Here is a 15,838-nt window from a genome sequence, read left to right as displayed (position 1 = left end):
CCCAACCTGAAGCAAATACTCACCAGCAACTACACAACAAAAACACCAATCCAGGAACCAAACCCTGCAACAAACCCCAGTGCCAACTCTGTTCACATATCTATTCAAGGGCACCATCATAGGACCTAACCACATCAGCCACACCATCAGGGGCTCGTTCACCTGCACACCTACCAATGTGATATATGCCATCATGTGCCAGCAATGCCCCTCTGCCATGTACATTGGCCAAACCGGACAGTCTCTACGCAAAAGAATAAATGGACACAAATCTGACATCAGGAATTATAACATTCAAAAACCAGTAGGAGAACACTTCAATCTCCCTGGTCACTCAATAACAGACCTAAAAGTAGCAATTCTTCAACAACAAAAATTCAAAAACAGACTCCAATGTGAAACTGCAGAACTGGAATTAATTTGCAAACTGGACACCATCAAATTAGGTCTGAATAAAGACTGGGAGTGGTTGGGTCATTACAAAACCTAAACCTAATTTCCCCCTGCTGTTACTCACACCTTCTTGTCAACTGTTTGAAATGGGCCACTCTCATTACCACTACAAAAGTTATTTTTCCTCCCTTGGTATCCTACTGTTAATTGAATTGTCTCATTAGACTGACCTCACACTTAGTAAGGCAACTCCCATCATTTCATGTATTTATACCTGCTCCTGTATTTTCCACTCCATGCATCTGTTGAAGTGGGTTCTAGCCCACAAAAGCTTATGCCCAAATAAATTTGTTAGTCTCTAAGGTGCGGGAGGGGGCGGAGTTGGGGTGGGGACTTTGTGGAAGGGGTTGGAAGGGGGGCAGGAGGGAGTGGGGCCTGGGGCAGAAGGGGGTCGAGCATCCACTGGTGCCAGTAGAAGTTTGCGCCTATGCACTAACATAACTGTGTAAAAGGAGGCCTCTTTCATCATTCTTTACACGCTTGTGATAGAATGTACCTCATGTGTCCACACCGCACTTACTACTGTAATAATCTTTGTACAAAGTATGCCTTGTGAGTTATTTGAAAACTCATAATTTTCTGGTCATTATTGTCCTGATAAAATGTGTGTGGCAACGTCATATGTGAAGTTATAATATTCCACTTTATGATGTTATTAACACATATTCCAAACTGAAGTTGGCAGACAGGTCTGTCTCAAAGGAATGTGTGCTCTGCTTAATTTGCATTTAAGCAGTAAACAGAGTCATCAAGCAGGTAGGGAAACAAAGTATCCTCAATTAGATGAGGAAAAAGCAGCAGGGAATATCCTTCCATATAGACTCTCTTGTCTCCCGAATGTCATCTGGAGATGCATTCACAGCCAGAGCTGGCCCTAGGTTTTTGCTGCCCCAAGCAAAAAAATTTTTGGCTGCCCCCACGCCAGCCCTGGACTCTCTCTCTCCCCTCCCCCCCCAACTGCACCCTCCTGCCACCCCAGCCCTGGGTCACTGGTAACTCGCTCCCAGGGCGGGTCATTCAGCAGGAATTTTGGATGTGCACAGAACACAGACAGGATTGGTTCCCATATGGTTACAGAACTGCAGTAAAGTGGAACAATTTTCAGCTTGTGTGATTGGAGGATATCTGGATGCATATTATAAGACTGTCCTACATAAATGAGGAAAAGTTGAGGTGCCTTTATTATTCTTTTGTTCCAGTCTTTGTTTCTATGGGGAATTTGCCAATGCAATATCACTGTCTTCCTTTTAAACAAATAAAACCAAAACTAAAAAAAAAAAAAAGCAATGGCTGTTGAAAATAGCAATTCCAGTCCTAATAACCACTGGGAAGCATTTCTTGCTCAATTTATTCTACTTTTTCTACAGCAAGTTACAGTGGATCAGTATATTTGATTTGGGAGAAATGAAGTAACAGCTGCCCAAATTGAGCTTGAACACTTCAAAATTCAGGAGTGCTCAGATCTGGAAGGCAGGTGCTAGATTCCCTTTCTGAATATTAGCTAAATCTGGAAAGGAAAAATCAATTTCTGCTTCCATGGCTCAGAAGTGTAAATCCTCCTACGTGCCTGGTACTGTATCTAAAGCTGCCCAGGTCCAGAGCCTCCCCTCCCTTACTTTTCATTTTAAATTCTAGTGGGATCCACGTACCTCCCTTGCTAGGCTTCAGATAGAGAGGTGCACTGTCCATTTAGTCCACCCAATTCTTTCTTTGGGGGAGAGCCCAGGGCTGGGGCGGCAGGAGGTGCGGGGGCGGGGGGGAAGAGCCCAGGGCTGGGGTGGCAGGAGATGCAGGTGGGGGGAGAGCCCGGGGCAGCAGGGGGGTGCAGGTGGGGGCCAGAGCTGGGGCAGCAGGGTGTGCAGGTGTGGGGGGGAGAAGAGCCCAGGGCTGGGGCGGCAGGAAATGCGGTTGGGGGGAGAGCCCAGGGCTGGGGTGGCAGGAGATGCTGGTGGGAGGAGAGCCCAGGGCTGGGGCAACATGGGGGTGCGGGGGGAGCCCAGGGCTGGGGTGGGGGGCAGCAAAAAACCTAGAGCTGGCTCTGTCCCTACCATTCACAGCAAGCTGCAGCATGAGGTTTCAGTTCCACACTCCTTCCGCCTCCCTTTCCTGTTAATTGCAGCCTGACCTAAGAAGTTTGATCAGTAAGACTGCTGAAAGTGTATGGTGAGAAACTACTTTGCTTGATTCTGATATAGTTTAAGTTAAGCACCATCAGAGTTGTAACTTTATTTTCTTGTAACCATTTCTGATTTATGCCTCGTTACTTGTACATCACTTAAAATCTCTCTTTGTAGTGAATAAACTTACTTTATTGTTTTATCTAGGCCAATGTGTTTAAACTGAAGTGTCTGGGAAACTCCATTTGAGGTGGCAGGTTCTGTGGAAATTATTTCTTTTAAAGCAATAACAGACTTTTATATAAACTTGTATTGTCCAGGAGAGGGGTGGGTATTACAGGACATACATTTCTGGGGGGAAATCTAATATTGGGGGTGTGTTGGAGTCACCTGCATTATAACCAAGGTTGGTAAGAGCCCAGGTGTGGCTGGCTGCAGCACACACACAGACATAGCTTGGAATGACTTTCATGCTGGAGGCTACAGCAGCAGCAAAGCATTGTAAAAGGCACCCCAGGTTAGAGGGCAGGAGGGACACAGCAACTCATTAGTCTGGATTGTACCCTGATATGTTGCTTTTCCTGTTGCATTTTTGCCACTTTGTTCTCTTGAAGTAAATTACACCAATTTATGTTGCTTATGCTGTTTTATGAATATGCAATTTATACCATCACTTACATCCCCTCTGAATCTGGCCCTGTGTAGTCAGTTTGTTCTCCTTTTGTTTGATCTGTATATGAAAACTGCAGCAAACCTAAACATTTACATGAAGTGGAAATGATGCCATGGAAGAAGTGTTTTTGTTTGGGTGTTAGACATTTCAACAGTTTGTGTCTCTTATTTTCTCTCTGTTTATTATTGTATGTCTGTCTGTCTCTTTCTTATCCTACCTAAGAAAATGACTTAAGTCAGATAATTGCAGTATGTTGTGGGCAGTTAGAATGAATGCAAATTTTCAGTATCTCCCTCTTATGTGATTGGGTAGAAGAAGACATGGTTTCAGAATTGTGTGGATTCTTGTTGTGATCTACACTGCAGGATCCCTGTGAATGTAAGAAGAAATTGCTTAAATATCTACAGACCAAATTCTGCCTCAGCAGTTGTATGCTTGTTTGATCGGATTTCAACTAAGGAATCTCCCTCTGTTTGTCATTCACTAGAAGAAAGAAAAAGAGATGTGTGACTTGACAGGTGATGTTTAAGCTTATTGTAATGTGCATGGCTTTTTACACTGTGATGCTAAAATCTGGCATCTGTCCATCAATATGTAAGGAATTGGAAGGTGTGCATGTGTGGGATTATCCTGTTGTTTGTTAATGTAAATTTATTTATTTTAATGATGTGAGAGGAATGTATTGCATTTTAGAGACACACACTTTTATTTCTCACTGCCTCAGTGTGTGCCTGCTTTTAAGAAGTTCACACACAGGTCTTGCTCAGTGATATATCAGCACATTTTGATTTATTTTTCTGTAAACAACTGTAGTATTAGAAACATGGTGTTAGTCACGTCTCTTAATGCACTACTGGAAAGTGTTCAAATACTATGGCGGTGAGGATGGTATAAGAACCTATAAAGAATGGAATAGAACATATTACTTATTGTGTACCTATCTCCAACACTGAATAAACCTCATTTTATTTTCCACAGGGTTAAAAGGTTCCATGTCATAATTCAGGATTAAAGGAAAAACACTTAACTTTAATATGTGCTAGATATTGGAGATTTTAAACAAATCTAAAAGTGTATTTATATTACTGATTTGAGATTGTGGGGAGTTACACATGCACATCAAGGAATGACTCTTCAATATTAATTTAAAGAATGTCTCTCCCATCCTCTGACATCAGAAAAGAACAGTTTTTAACTTCTGTACTGTTACCAAAGATGTTTGTTTTATTGTTATAGAAAGTTGCCTTGAGATTCATTACTTGAAAAGGGCCATAAATGTGCAGTTAAATGACACAGACTGATGAGTACATTGACTAATGTCTCAGTTCAGAAATTATAATCTTTGTTTTTATAGGGAATGGGGAATATAGAGTTTGTGTGGATTACCAGCAAAATACAGAACTGATTGGTGGAGAAGTAATGCCATATTATTTGTTGCTCTCCTGTAAGAAATTCAAAGAATGGAGACTAACAAATGTTACATAGGTTTTTGGGGGGCATCCTGTTTTATATTGTTTTGTTTTTAAAAGGAGTGAGTCACCTGCATTACCAGCAGGAGTTAAAGTAAGGGGGAGTACAGCTCTCCCTCTTCTGCTAAAAGGAGAATGGGAGCACACGCCCTCCTTCTTGTCCTTCTCCATGGCTTGGAGAGCTTAGCTCCCCAAGAGCTTGTCGTCCTTGGCTATGGGATCCGCTGTCATCACACAGAAGAATTTGAACTGGGAGCAGGAGGAAGGGGTTGTATCTGGCTGGGGAGTTTCTGGAATCATTAAATGGAGCAGTACTGCCTGATGTGGCAAGCAGAGGTGTCTCAGCTGGGAGTCCCCATCATATCTCCTCTAAAGTAAGTTCTGTTCTTCCACTAGCTCCCTTTCCTGCCAAGATGCCTTTAAGTTGACTGCAAGAAGGGGGGAAGGGAGAGGAAAGCACTCTCATTTTTTCTTCTTTATGATAAGCATGAAGGGGTTTCTGCTTGTGTGTGTTTTCCCTGCCTCCCACCCTCCATTAGAAATTTAGATCTATTCTACCTTGAAAGACTCTACTGAACTAGTGAAATTATGATGGGTCAAGAAGAGGTTGAAAACTGAATAATTGTGAGGGGAGAGGATTTAAATCAATTTTTTAAAAACTTTTTTAGTTAACAGCTATTTAATTCCAGTGTGTACTGAGCATTTGGGATAAATGATGTTTTTGTTAAAATGTCATCAAATTCAACCTTTGGTTTATTGTGAGCTCTCTCATCCTTTAATCAGTACTGTAAAACACACACCCCAGGAAAGTCTTCCAGCAACAACAGGGAAGATCAGACTTAACATTTCTGATATAGCTAAGACCAAAGGGAGGGGCAGGAAAAATCAAACTTTTCATAAAGAAGCAAAAAAGGGAAGAACCCAACTTTTAAATTTTTTTGCACAAAGTTAACTTTATTTCAAGGTAATCTAATGTACGTATTTAGTGTGTCTAATGTATAGTACCCTTACTCTGAAAAAAAGAAAAAAAAATGGAAAAGACTTATTATATAAAGTAATCCTTTTCCCTGTAGATGCAGAAGAAAGTCCCCTAAAAGAGGGTCTATAAAACTTTTTAAAGTGGACATTATACTTGATCAGCTCAGTCATTTTGGAAATGTATATAATCAATCATTATTTTATCGATATTTGTGCCATCTCTGCTAGGAACCAAAATCTCCTTCCTAAAAGGTTACAGTTTACTAAAATCTGTTCTTAAACATAATGCTTTTGTATTTAAATATTGTCTCTGATTTTGTTTGTCAGCTATACAGTAAGCTCCCCACAGATCATCTGTTCCTGAGAAAGAGCAATGTTGTGTTGGTTGGAAAGCTGACATTTGTATGGTGTTCTTAATTTATTATGTATTTCATGGCTATAGATTGGTTAATGTCAATAGTATCTATCTTAAAGGTCATATTCTGGGATTGGTTTTGTTCATGACATTTATATGTGCCCATTTTAATTTCATATTGGAAAAACTAAATCAGCAGATGTAAAATACATTGCATATTATAGTGTTTCTGAAATACATCAAAACAAATCTGCCAAGAAATACTATTGAGATAACAATTTTAAATGTCAGTGTACAGTAACTCCTCACTTAATGTAGTTATGTTCCTGAAAAATGCAACTTTAAGTGAAACGATGTTAAGCGAATCCAATTTCTCCATAAGAATGAATGTAAATGGGGGGGTTAGGTTCCAGGGAAAATTTTTTTTTGCCATATAGTACAGTACTAAAGTTGGGAGGTGCCCCTGCCTTACCCCACACAGGCACAGCCCACTGGCACTGGAGACAATGAGGCAGGCAAGGAGGCTGAAGGTGCTATAGGCTAGGAGAAGCACGGTGCGCAGGGGCGGGGGCTCAACCCTCGGCCCACCCACTCCACCCCTTCCCCTAAGCCCCCACCCTTAACCCACCTCTTCTTCCCTCCTTTATCCCCCTTTACTCCGCACGCCGCGTCCTCGCGCCTCCCCCCTCCTTCCCCTGCCTCCTGCCCCCGGCAATAAGCTGGCTTGCGACGTTCAAGGGGCAGGCGGGTGGGGAGGATCGAGGACTCGGCACGCAGCCTCTCCCCTCCCTCCCCTGTCTCCTGCCCGCAGCAATCAGCTGGTTTGTGGCGTTCAGGAGGGAGGGGGACCCTGTGCGCTGAGTCCTCGCTCCTCCCTCCTGCCCCCTGAATGTCACAAGCCAGCTGATTGCTGGGGGCAGGAGGAGGGGGAAGGAGCTGATCTGCGGGGTCTGCCCGTAGGCGGGAGGGGCTGTGGGGGGAGTCGTAGGGGAGCTGATAGGGGAGCTGCTAGCTGTGGACAAAGCAGGCAGCCAAACGACGTTCTAGCAAAGCATTGCACAACTTTAAATGGAGCATGTTCTGTAATTGAGCAGGGACGTAAGATTGAAACAACGTTAAGCGAGAGGACATTAAGTGGGGAGTTACTGTATTTGGGGGGAAACAGCAAGTGTATTCAGCACATTATTCAGTCTAAGCAGCATTCTCACTGATTTTTATAGTTTGACAATTGCTGTTTTTAAAAAATTACATATTTTAGTGCTCATTAAAGTTTCTGGATTGACATCCTCCATATTGAAGACCACCTTAAAGGTAAGTTAAAAACAGCATTTGTATAAGCTTTCCCACACTGCCAATGTGCCTCAGTACTTCTGTGGAGGAACCAGACCTAGGTGGGTAGTTCAGTCTCTACACCAGGGATCGGCAACCTTTGGCACACGGCCCGCCAGGGTAAGCACTCTGGGGGGCGGGGCCAAACCTGCCGCGTCCACAGGTTCGGCCGATCGTGGCTCCCACTGGCCGTGGTTTACCGCTCCAGGCCAATGGGGGCTGCGGGAAGCGGCACGGGCTGAGTGGGAGCCGGGATCGGCCGAACCTGCAGACGCAGCTGGTAAACAAACCAGCCCGGCCTGCCAGGGGGCTTGCCAAAGGTTGCCGATCCCTGCTCTATACTTTGGCCTGTATACTTAAGGGATTAAATCTTGACCCCCTTGAAGTCAATGGTAAAACTTCCACTGACTTCAGTTGGTCCATGATTTCACCCAGAAGGCCAACACTGTTGCCAATCAATACCATGTGTGATGGTGTATTTTTGTCACCTGAATACTTATATGCTGGGAACTAGACTGAGGCCATAGGCGTGCGCACGGGGTGTGCCAGGTGTGCCCAAGTGCATCCTAATACCTGCGGGCCGGATCTGGCACCTCAGGGCTTTGGATCTGGCCTGTGGGATTTGCCCCCCGTGGTGCCGCAGGCCCCGTGGTGCCGCAGGCCCCGCGCCGCTCTCAGAAGCGGCCGGCACAGCACCACATCCCTGGGGCCCCGGGGGCAGAGGGTTCCATGCGTTGCTCCAGGCACCGCCCTCCGCAGCTCCCATTGGCTGGGAACGGGGAACCGCGGCCAATGGGAGCTTCGGGGGAGGTACCTGGAGGCGTGGCAAGGGCAGCGCGCGGAGCCCTGTGCCCTCCCCCACCCCCCATGGGCCGCTCAGGGATGTGGTGAGCAGCACGGCATGGGGCCAGGGCAGGCAGGCAGGGAACGCGCTGCCGCAGTCAAGCGGCACTGGGCTGGAGCCTGAACCCCTCCTGTCCCCCGCCCCCCAACTCCCTGCCCCGAGCCCCCTGCCTGCATCTCGCACCCCTCCTGCACCCCAACCCCCTGCCCTGAACCCTCTGCCTGCACCCCGTACCCCTCCTGCACCCCAACTCCCTGCCCCGAGCCCCCTGCCGCACCCGTCCTGCACCCCAACCCCCTGCCCTGAGCCCCCTCCTGCACCCCGCACCTCTCCTGCACCCCGCACCCCTCCTGTGCCTCAATCCCTTGCCCTGAGCCCCTTCCTGCACACTGCATCCCCTCCCACACCCCCTCCCACACCCCCACCTTTATGATGTTCGCCTTTAAAAAAAAAAATTCCCTGGGTGCACACCCTAATGAAATGTGCTGTGCACGCCTATGACTGAGGCTACCAATTATGAGTGGCTGTTAGAGACATAATTCATATGTTTTGTTTTTTCCCATAGGACTCTGAAATAAGTACAGTGACTGGCTTTTCACAGACTGATGGCTGATCGAGTGCTTGTGATTGGCAGTGGAGGCAGAGAGCACGCTCTAGCCTGGAAATTGGCACAATCTCCACATGTAAAACAAGTGCTAGTTGCTCCAGGAAATGCAGGAACAGCTGATAATGGAAAAATTTCAAATTCAGGTAATAGAAAGCAAATAAATGATATTTCAAGTTGTGCACGTATATAGATGTGTGAATATAAACAAAAACTGTTCAATATTATATGTTGAATCAGTAGAAATTAACAGTGTGTCTTATTCTTTTCCACAAATTATACCACATGCAAATAATTTTTGCTGTCTGTTTTTTTTGAATGGTCAGATTATCTGATAAAACACTTACTCCTGGGGGCATTCTGTGCATGCACAGCATTTATGTCCCCTGCAAATTTCTTTGCTTCCCTGCAGAAAAATGGCTTTCTGACAGGGAAGCAAAGGGAAGGCACTAGAGCGGTCATGCAACCCTGCCCAGCAGTATGTTTCAGGTGCCTAGAGCAGCTGGCAGAGAGGTAAATCACTGTGGGGCAGGAGACGGGACTGGGGAAGACCTGGCTGGTGGCTCCTACCCTCTGCCGGGCTCAGCTGTTAGTCACAGCTGGGCTGGGGAGGATGGGACTTCCTCTTCCCCTGTACGGCATCTGGGGCTGGGTCAGACCCCCCCCCCCCCCGATTTCTCCCCTGGTTGCAGAAAATTTTGCAAAACTCCCCCCACCCACCCACCCTCCTCCGCTTCCTGCACTTATCGCTCCTCAGCTGCATGGGGACAAATAGATTCCTCACAAGGCATATTAATACAGAACTTTGTGTAATTCATTTAAATGACAATACAGAATTGTATTTCCTGCACCTGTCAGAAGCAGTGCAAAGACTTGGGGGAGTCAGGGGTAATGGAAGAGCTGAGGGAGAGGGAAGGAGCATAGCGGTGTGGGTGGGAGGTTTTGCTTTGAGGGGGGGATTATTAGGGTGTTGGGAAGCCTCCCCCATGCAGATCCTGGCTGACCCCAAGCCTCTCCCATTCAGTCAGGCATATCTACCCCTGTCCCCACACCCCTCATCTCCATGGGTCTCTGCAGCCCCTCTCCACTGTCCCCAGGCTCAACACTGTCACCCACTAGCTCCTGAGCCCATGCACCAGTCTGACCCCCGAGTAGCCATTCTGAACCGCAGTCTGTGGCCCCCCCGCAGCCCTGTGTGCCCCACTCTGTCCTAACCTGGCTCTGCGAACAGGGTGCTGTGATGAACTCTTACTCCTGGGGGAATTCTACAGCACTGGGTATAGAATTTTGTATTTTCCTGCATAAAATACATTTTGCCTAAGAAGTGCTGCAGTTCCGTCTTCCGCCCACCAGAGGCAGCTCTGGTGCTAGAACGCCTTTTTATTTTTAAAAAGAACAGGAGTACTTGTGGCACCTTAGAGACTAACAAATTTGTTAGTCTCTAAGGCCTGGTCTACACTAACCCCCCCACTTCGGACTAAGGTACGCAAATTCAGCTACGTTAATAACGTAGCTGAATTCGAAGTACCTTAGTCCGAACTTACCGCGGTCCAGACGCGGCAGGAAGGCTCCCCCGTCGATGCTGCGTACTCCGCTCGCCGAGCTGGAGTACCAGCGTTGACGGCGAGCACTTCTGGGATCGATCCGGGATCGATTTATCGCGTCTTAACCAGACGCGATAAATTGAACTCAGAACATCGATTGCTTACATCCGGACCCGGATGTAAGTGTAGACGTACCCTAAGGTGCCACGAGTACTCCTGTTCTTTTTGTGGATACAGACTAACACGGCTGCTACTCTGAACCCTTTTTATTTTTAAAATGTGCTAGTCCATTTGTATAAACATGTTTTTAAAATGTTTACTTGGGCTACCCAAAATAAACATAGCGTAATTAATATTTAATGACTGTATATTTATCAGATATTGTGCATAACTTTCAGTTATCTATTCTGGACTCCATTTTTAGTTCTATTTCAGTTTTGATAACGTCTGTAAGGGCTTAACACCCTTTAAGTTGTTCAGCTCTCCTTTTGCCTATAATATCCTATTCCAACACTGTATTGTCACTGTTTGGGGGTGGAATTATAACCCCCTTTGTCTTTGATTCAGTGTACAAGTGTTTTATACTTGTAACTTAATTATATATCTTTATTCTTTTCAGCTGTGTTAGTCAGCAATCATACTATCCTTGCCCAGTTCTGCAAAGACCATAACATTGGACTTGTGGTAGTTGGACCAGAGGCACACTTGGGAGCTGGTAAGGTTAGAATAAATTCTCTTGTTAAATTCAAGGCATTTGGCTTTTTCTATCTTAAAAGAAAAATAATCATATTGAAGTTTTAAACTGTATTCTATCCTTAATTTAACTGAAGTGTAAGAATATTTTAGGTTTTTCTCTATACTGTACATGTAAGATTATTTTATGTCTAATTTTTGCTTCATAGCTGTGTACGTTAGACATCATGTGGGAAATGTGCAGTAACTGAATGATCTCACTACAAGGCTTTGTAAAATAATATTAAAAGTCTCTTGAAACCAAATGATGAAACAGGTAGCTTAATCCATTTGTAAAATAACATTTTGAGCATTAAACTGTTCACTATAGCAAAGGATGTAGCAGGCTGCTTGGATGGTGCTTTGGGAGGTACTTAAGAACATAAAAACAGCCCTACTGGGTCAGACCAATGATCCATCTAGCCCAGTATCCTGTCTTCTGACAGGGGCCAATGTCAGGTGCTTCAGAGGGAATGAACAGAACAGGTAATTAACAAGTGATCCATCTCCTGTCTCCCATTCCCAGCTTTTGGCAAACAGAGGGGTAAGGACACCATCCCTGCCCTCCTTGGCTAATAGCCCTTGATAGAATCGATCCTCCATGAACGTATCTAGTTCTTTTTTGCCTCTATATAAAACCACATCTTGAATTCTGCATGCAGATCTGGTTGCTCCATCTCAAAAAGGATATATTGGAATTGGAGAAAGTACAGAAAAGGGGAACAAAAATGATTAGGGACTTTTCAGCTTGGAAAAGAGACTACTAAGGGGGGATATGATAGTAGTCTATAAAATCACGACTCGTATGGAGAAAGTAAATAAGGAAGTGTTATTTACTCCTCATAACACAAGAACTAGGGGGCACCAAATGAAATGTAGGCTTCCATGCTAACAGCGCCCTGAATATTTTCAAATGAGGGATGAGAACAAAAATAAAATGGTAATAAAGCACACAAACCCATCAATAATGTAAAGATGTTATAGAATAACGGCCTTCACCAAACAAGGACACTCCACTAGAGAAGTAGATTGCATTATGGAATGGGTCACCCAAATACCCTGAGAGAACCTGCTTCAATTCAGAAGAAAAGAACCCTCCAACACACCCTCCTAGTTGTCACCTACCACCCCACAATGGCACACACAGGGAGTATCATTAAACAATTACGGCTTATACTTGATGGGGATCACATCCTGAAAGAAATCTTTCCTGAACCCCCTCTTCTGGCCTTCAAACAACCCCCCAACCTTTCCAAGCTCATTGTCAAAAGCAAGCTCCCCACAGATCAGGACACTCCAACTCAAAGCAGCACCAGACCCTGGCATAACAACAGATGCAAAACCTGCAGATATAGCTCCACTGCTACGATGATCAACTCCCAGCACAACGCTTCTTTCAAGATCCATGGGTCCTACACATGCCTCTCACAATATGTAATGTACCTTATCCAGCGCACTAAATGCCCCAATAACAACTGAGTGGGTGAAACAAGACCGTCACTATGTCTTGAATTCACACAGAAAAATGACAAAAGACAAAAAGACCGCGTCACCTGTGGGTGAACACTTTTCATGAAATGATCACTCCATATCTGACCTCTCAGTTCTCATCCTTAAAGGAAACCTGCACAACACCTTCAAAAGTTGAGCCTGGGAGCTTAAATTCATAACATTGCTAGACACTAAAAATTATGGTCTTAATAAAGAAACTGGATTTATGGCTTATTACAACAATGTATAACCCATTAACCCCCCTTTTTTTGTCCTATGACCGGAGAGTTGTTAACAGGCCACTTCACCTTGAATGGTCTCTTAGAATATGTGTTAACTACTTATGCTAAACAATCTGTCCCACCTTGTATTTACTTCTGACACTCTTGAATACCTTTCCCAGACCCGAAGAAGAGCTCTGTATAAGCTCGAAAGCTTGTCTCTCTCTCTCCAGCAGAAGTTGGTCCAATAAAAGATGTTACCTCACCCACCTTTTTTCTATTATAGCAGTGGTTTTCAACCTTTTTTTCATTTGTGGACGTCTAAAACATTTTGAATGGAGGTATGGACCCCTTTGGAAATATTAGACACAGTCTGCAGACCCACAGGGGTCTGCGGACCATAGGTTGAAAACCACGGTCTTATAGAATAAAAAGGCCATCTTAGGTAGACATTTGAATATTTGAGTGCATTTATCTTTTGGTACTTTTCAATTACTAGGAATTGTGGATGACTTGATGTCAGCTGGAGTTAGATGTTTTGGTCCCTCAGCCAAGGCAACTCAGCTAGAGACCAATACAAGCTTTGCCAAAGCCTTTCTGGATTGTCATAGGATCCCAACAGCAAGATGGAAAGCATTTGCCAATCCTCAAGAAGCTTGTAGCTTTATTACCAGGTAAACCATCCGTCACTTGAAGCTTATTCACTTTTTCAAGTATCTTGTATATTTGGTCTTACCCATGGGTGGTGAGTATAATAGGCCAGGGAAGGCTAAACCTCCCCTGGCAGAGCCGCTGCGGCGGGACAGTAGGTTGCGGGTTTTTGCTTATTATGTGCTACGCAGGTTCCAGGGCAGCTGAGGCGGCGGTATCTGCTATTCAGTTTCCTGGGTTCATCAGTAATCTCCCTGGACTCCAGAGAGATTACTGAAGAACCCTGGAAGCTGAGTAGCAGATACTGCCTCCTCAGCTGCCCCGAACCTGCATAGCACATATAAAAAGCTCAGCATTCATCTGCTGGGCGTCTGGGGGTCTCGGGAGGCGAGGCGCACTGCCTTTCCCATTCTCCAGCTCGGGTTGGTCATCCAGCACAGCGAGGCCAGCCCGGGGCTCCTCCGTTGGCGACGGGAGTGGATTGGGGTTCCGCTAGCCCGGGGCTTCTCCGGCCACAGGAGGAGGGGCGCAGGGCACCTGCCATGCATTGAGTCCACAAATTGTGTTTTCTCTTATGTCATGTATTACATGTGGTAGTATCAATGAGAACAGGCATTTAAAAATAAAATCTTTCTTCTTACTAATTTTACCCAAACAAGTTCTACTACACTATTTTCTATTACAGTTATGCAAAGGAACTTTGATATGTAAACCATAAAAGAACCTACAACATAAAGAAGAAAAGCAATCCCAGATTGGCATGCCATGCACTGCAGAATATGAGCTTTTTGTGCTTGCTCCTGCTCCTAATTGAAGTCAAGAATTGGGCTTTGTGTTAGTGGATTAAAATATGAAAAAGAAAACGTGCGATATCCGAAAATGTGTGTCTGTTTGCATGCTGGTGTTCTGAATAATCTGTTCAAATATTCCATTTAGTTTTGCTATCCACAGGGCTGGCTCCAGGCACCAGCTCAGCAAGCAGGTGCTTGGGGCGGCGAAGGGGAAGGGGCGGCACGTCCGGTTCTTCGGCTGCAGGTCCCTCTCGGAGGGAAGGACCTGCCACCAAATAAGAAAGCGGCGTGGTGGAGCTGCCGCCAAAGTACCGCTGATCGCGATTGCGGCTTTTTATTTTATTTTATTATTTTTCCGCCGCTTGGGGCGGCAAAAACCCTGGAGCCGGCCCTGGCTATCCAATATCTGAGGGAGGAGGAAAGATGTATAAAATGTGGTTAAGCTATCTTTCGGAATTGGATAATGAATCATTTTATGCTCAAAGAATACATGCTGTAATGTTGAGTAAAATACACCATATTCCTCATGTAACAAAGTAGCTGAATCCCTGCTTTAAGTGCAAAACTCAGCATTAATTATGACTGTGACCTGCACAGTGAGCGAATGTCAGAGCCCGCACTAGTTCTCAGGAGTTCCTGGTTGCCAGTCCTGTGCTTGGGCCACAAGACCACATTAAGTCTATCTGAAAATATGACATGTAAGATTGGCACAAGCGGGTACATTTTAATGTATAATTCCTCAGAAAAAGGGGAAAATTTTCTAAGTGTTCAACTTAGAAATTTACCTTTTAGAGGATGCATTGGAGATGTCTGATCCTGACTCTAATGTGCCCTGCCATCACTTATAGCACAGACTTTCCTGCACTGGTTATAAAGGCTAGTGGCCAAGCTGCTAGAAAAGAAATAATTATTGCAGCCAGCAAAGAGGAAGCCTGCAGAGCTGTGCAAGAGATTTTGCAGGTAAGCTACCCTTTGTTTAACTACTGTGAGGTTTGATTCTCGTTGCCTGGTGACCTGGAAGAAATGAATTTGAGGATTTCACTCTGTTCTCTAGCCCAAGCAGACAAGTGTTTTTCATCACAAAACCCACCACTTTGTTGGGCTGAGAGCTGAATGGACCTTGAAACTGAATTATTTTCTTAACCTAAGGAGGTTCCCTCCAGCTCAGGGCTGGTGTACTGGGAAGCTTACTCTGCTGCTGTCTATGCTGTACCTGTTCTCTGGGTAAACGGAAGGCTTCAGTCACCAAAACTGTCTGTTTCTTGTGACTGTGGGCCATTTTCTTGATGCCTTGCCCAGGCACATATCTGGGCAGAGTTCCTCTGGGTGGCATCTATTGATTCCTTTGACCCTTTCTCATGGCAATGGGTGTTGACCAGTGTTCTCTGCTCAGTTTCCCCCTCTAGATCCCTCATTTTGTATCTGTGATCTTCACCCCTATTTTTTTGTCCCGTATGTAATCAATTAAGTTCTGGGTTCTGTGGTGCCTCTCTGATCTGAGGGGGGTGGTCTTTTCATTGCTTTGGTTGTCTCTGCCCAGAATCCCAGGATTAACATAAGCTGGCTCTTTTCATATACACCTCTAC

General features: G+C 45.1%; 1 protein-coding gene across 1 annotated transcript in view; it reads left to right on the top strand.

The window, feature by feature from the left end:
• Positions 1 to 8,823: 8,823 nt before the first annotated feature.
• The window catches only part of LOC112104636 (trifunctional purine biosynthetic protein adenosine-3-like), a 43,004-nt gene continuing 35,989 nt past the window's right edge, over positions 8,824 to 15,838 (top strand). The window contains exons 1-4 of the mRNA XM_026651696.1: positions 8,824 to 8,968; positions 10,986 to 11,081; positions 13,310 to 13,484; positions 15,101 to 15,212. Coding sequence (XP_026507481.1) covers positions 8,824 to 8,968; positions 10,986 to 11,081; positions 13,310 to 13,484; positions 15,101 to 15,212 — 528 coding nt within the window. The remainder of the gene's footprint in view (positions 8,969 to 10,985; positions 11,082 to 13,309; positions 13,485 to 15,100; positions 15,213 to 15,838) is intronic.

The sequence above is a fragment of the Terrapene carolina genome, unplaced genomic scaffold (assembly GCF_002925995.2).
Source record: "Terrapene carolina triunguis isolate 2854851 unplaced genomic scaffold, T_m_triunguis-2.0 Scaffold31, whole genome shotgun sequence".
NCBI classification, from domain to species: domain Eukaryota; kingdom Metazoa; phylum Chordata; order Testudines; family Emydidae; genus Terrapene; species Terrapene triunguis.
The sequence above is the reverse complement of the archived record's forward strand: the minus strand, read 5'-3'. Positions and strand labels throughout refer to the sequence as shown.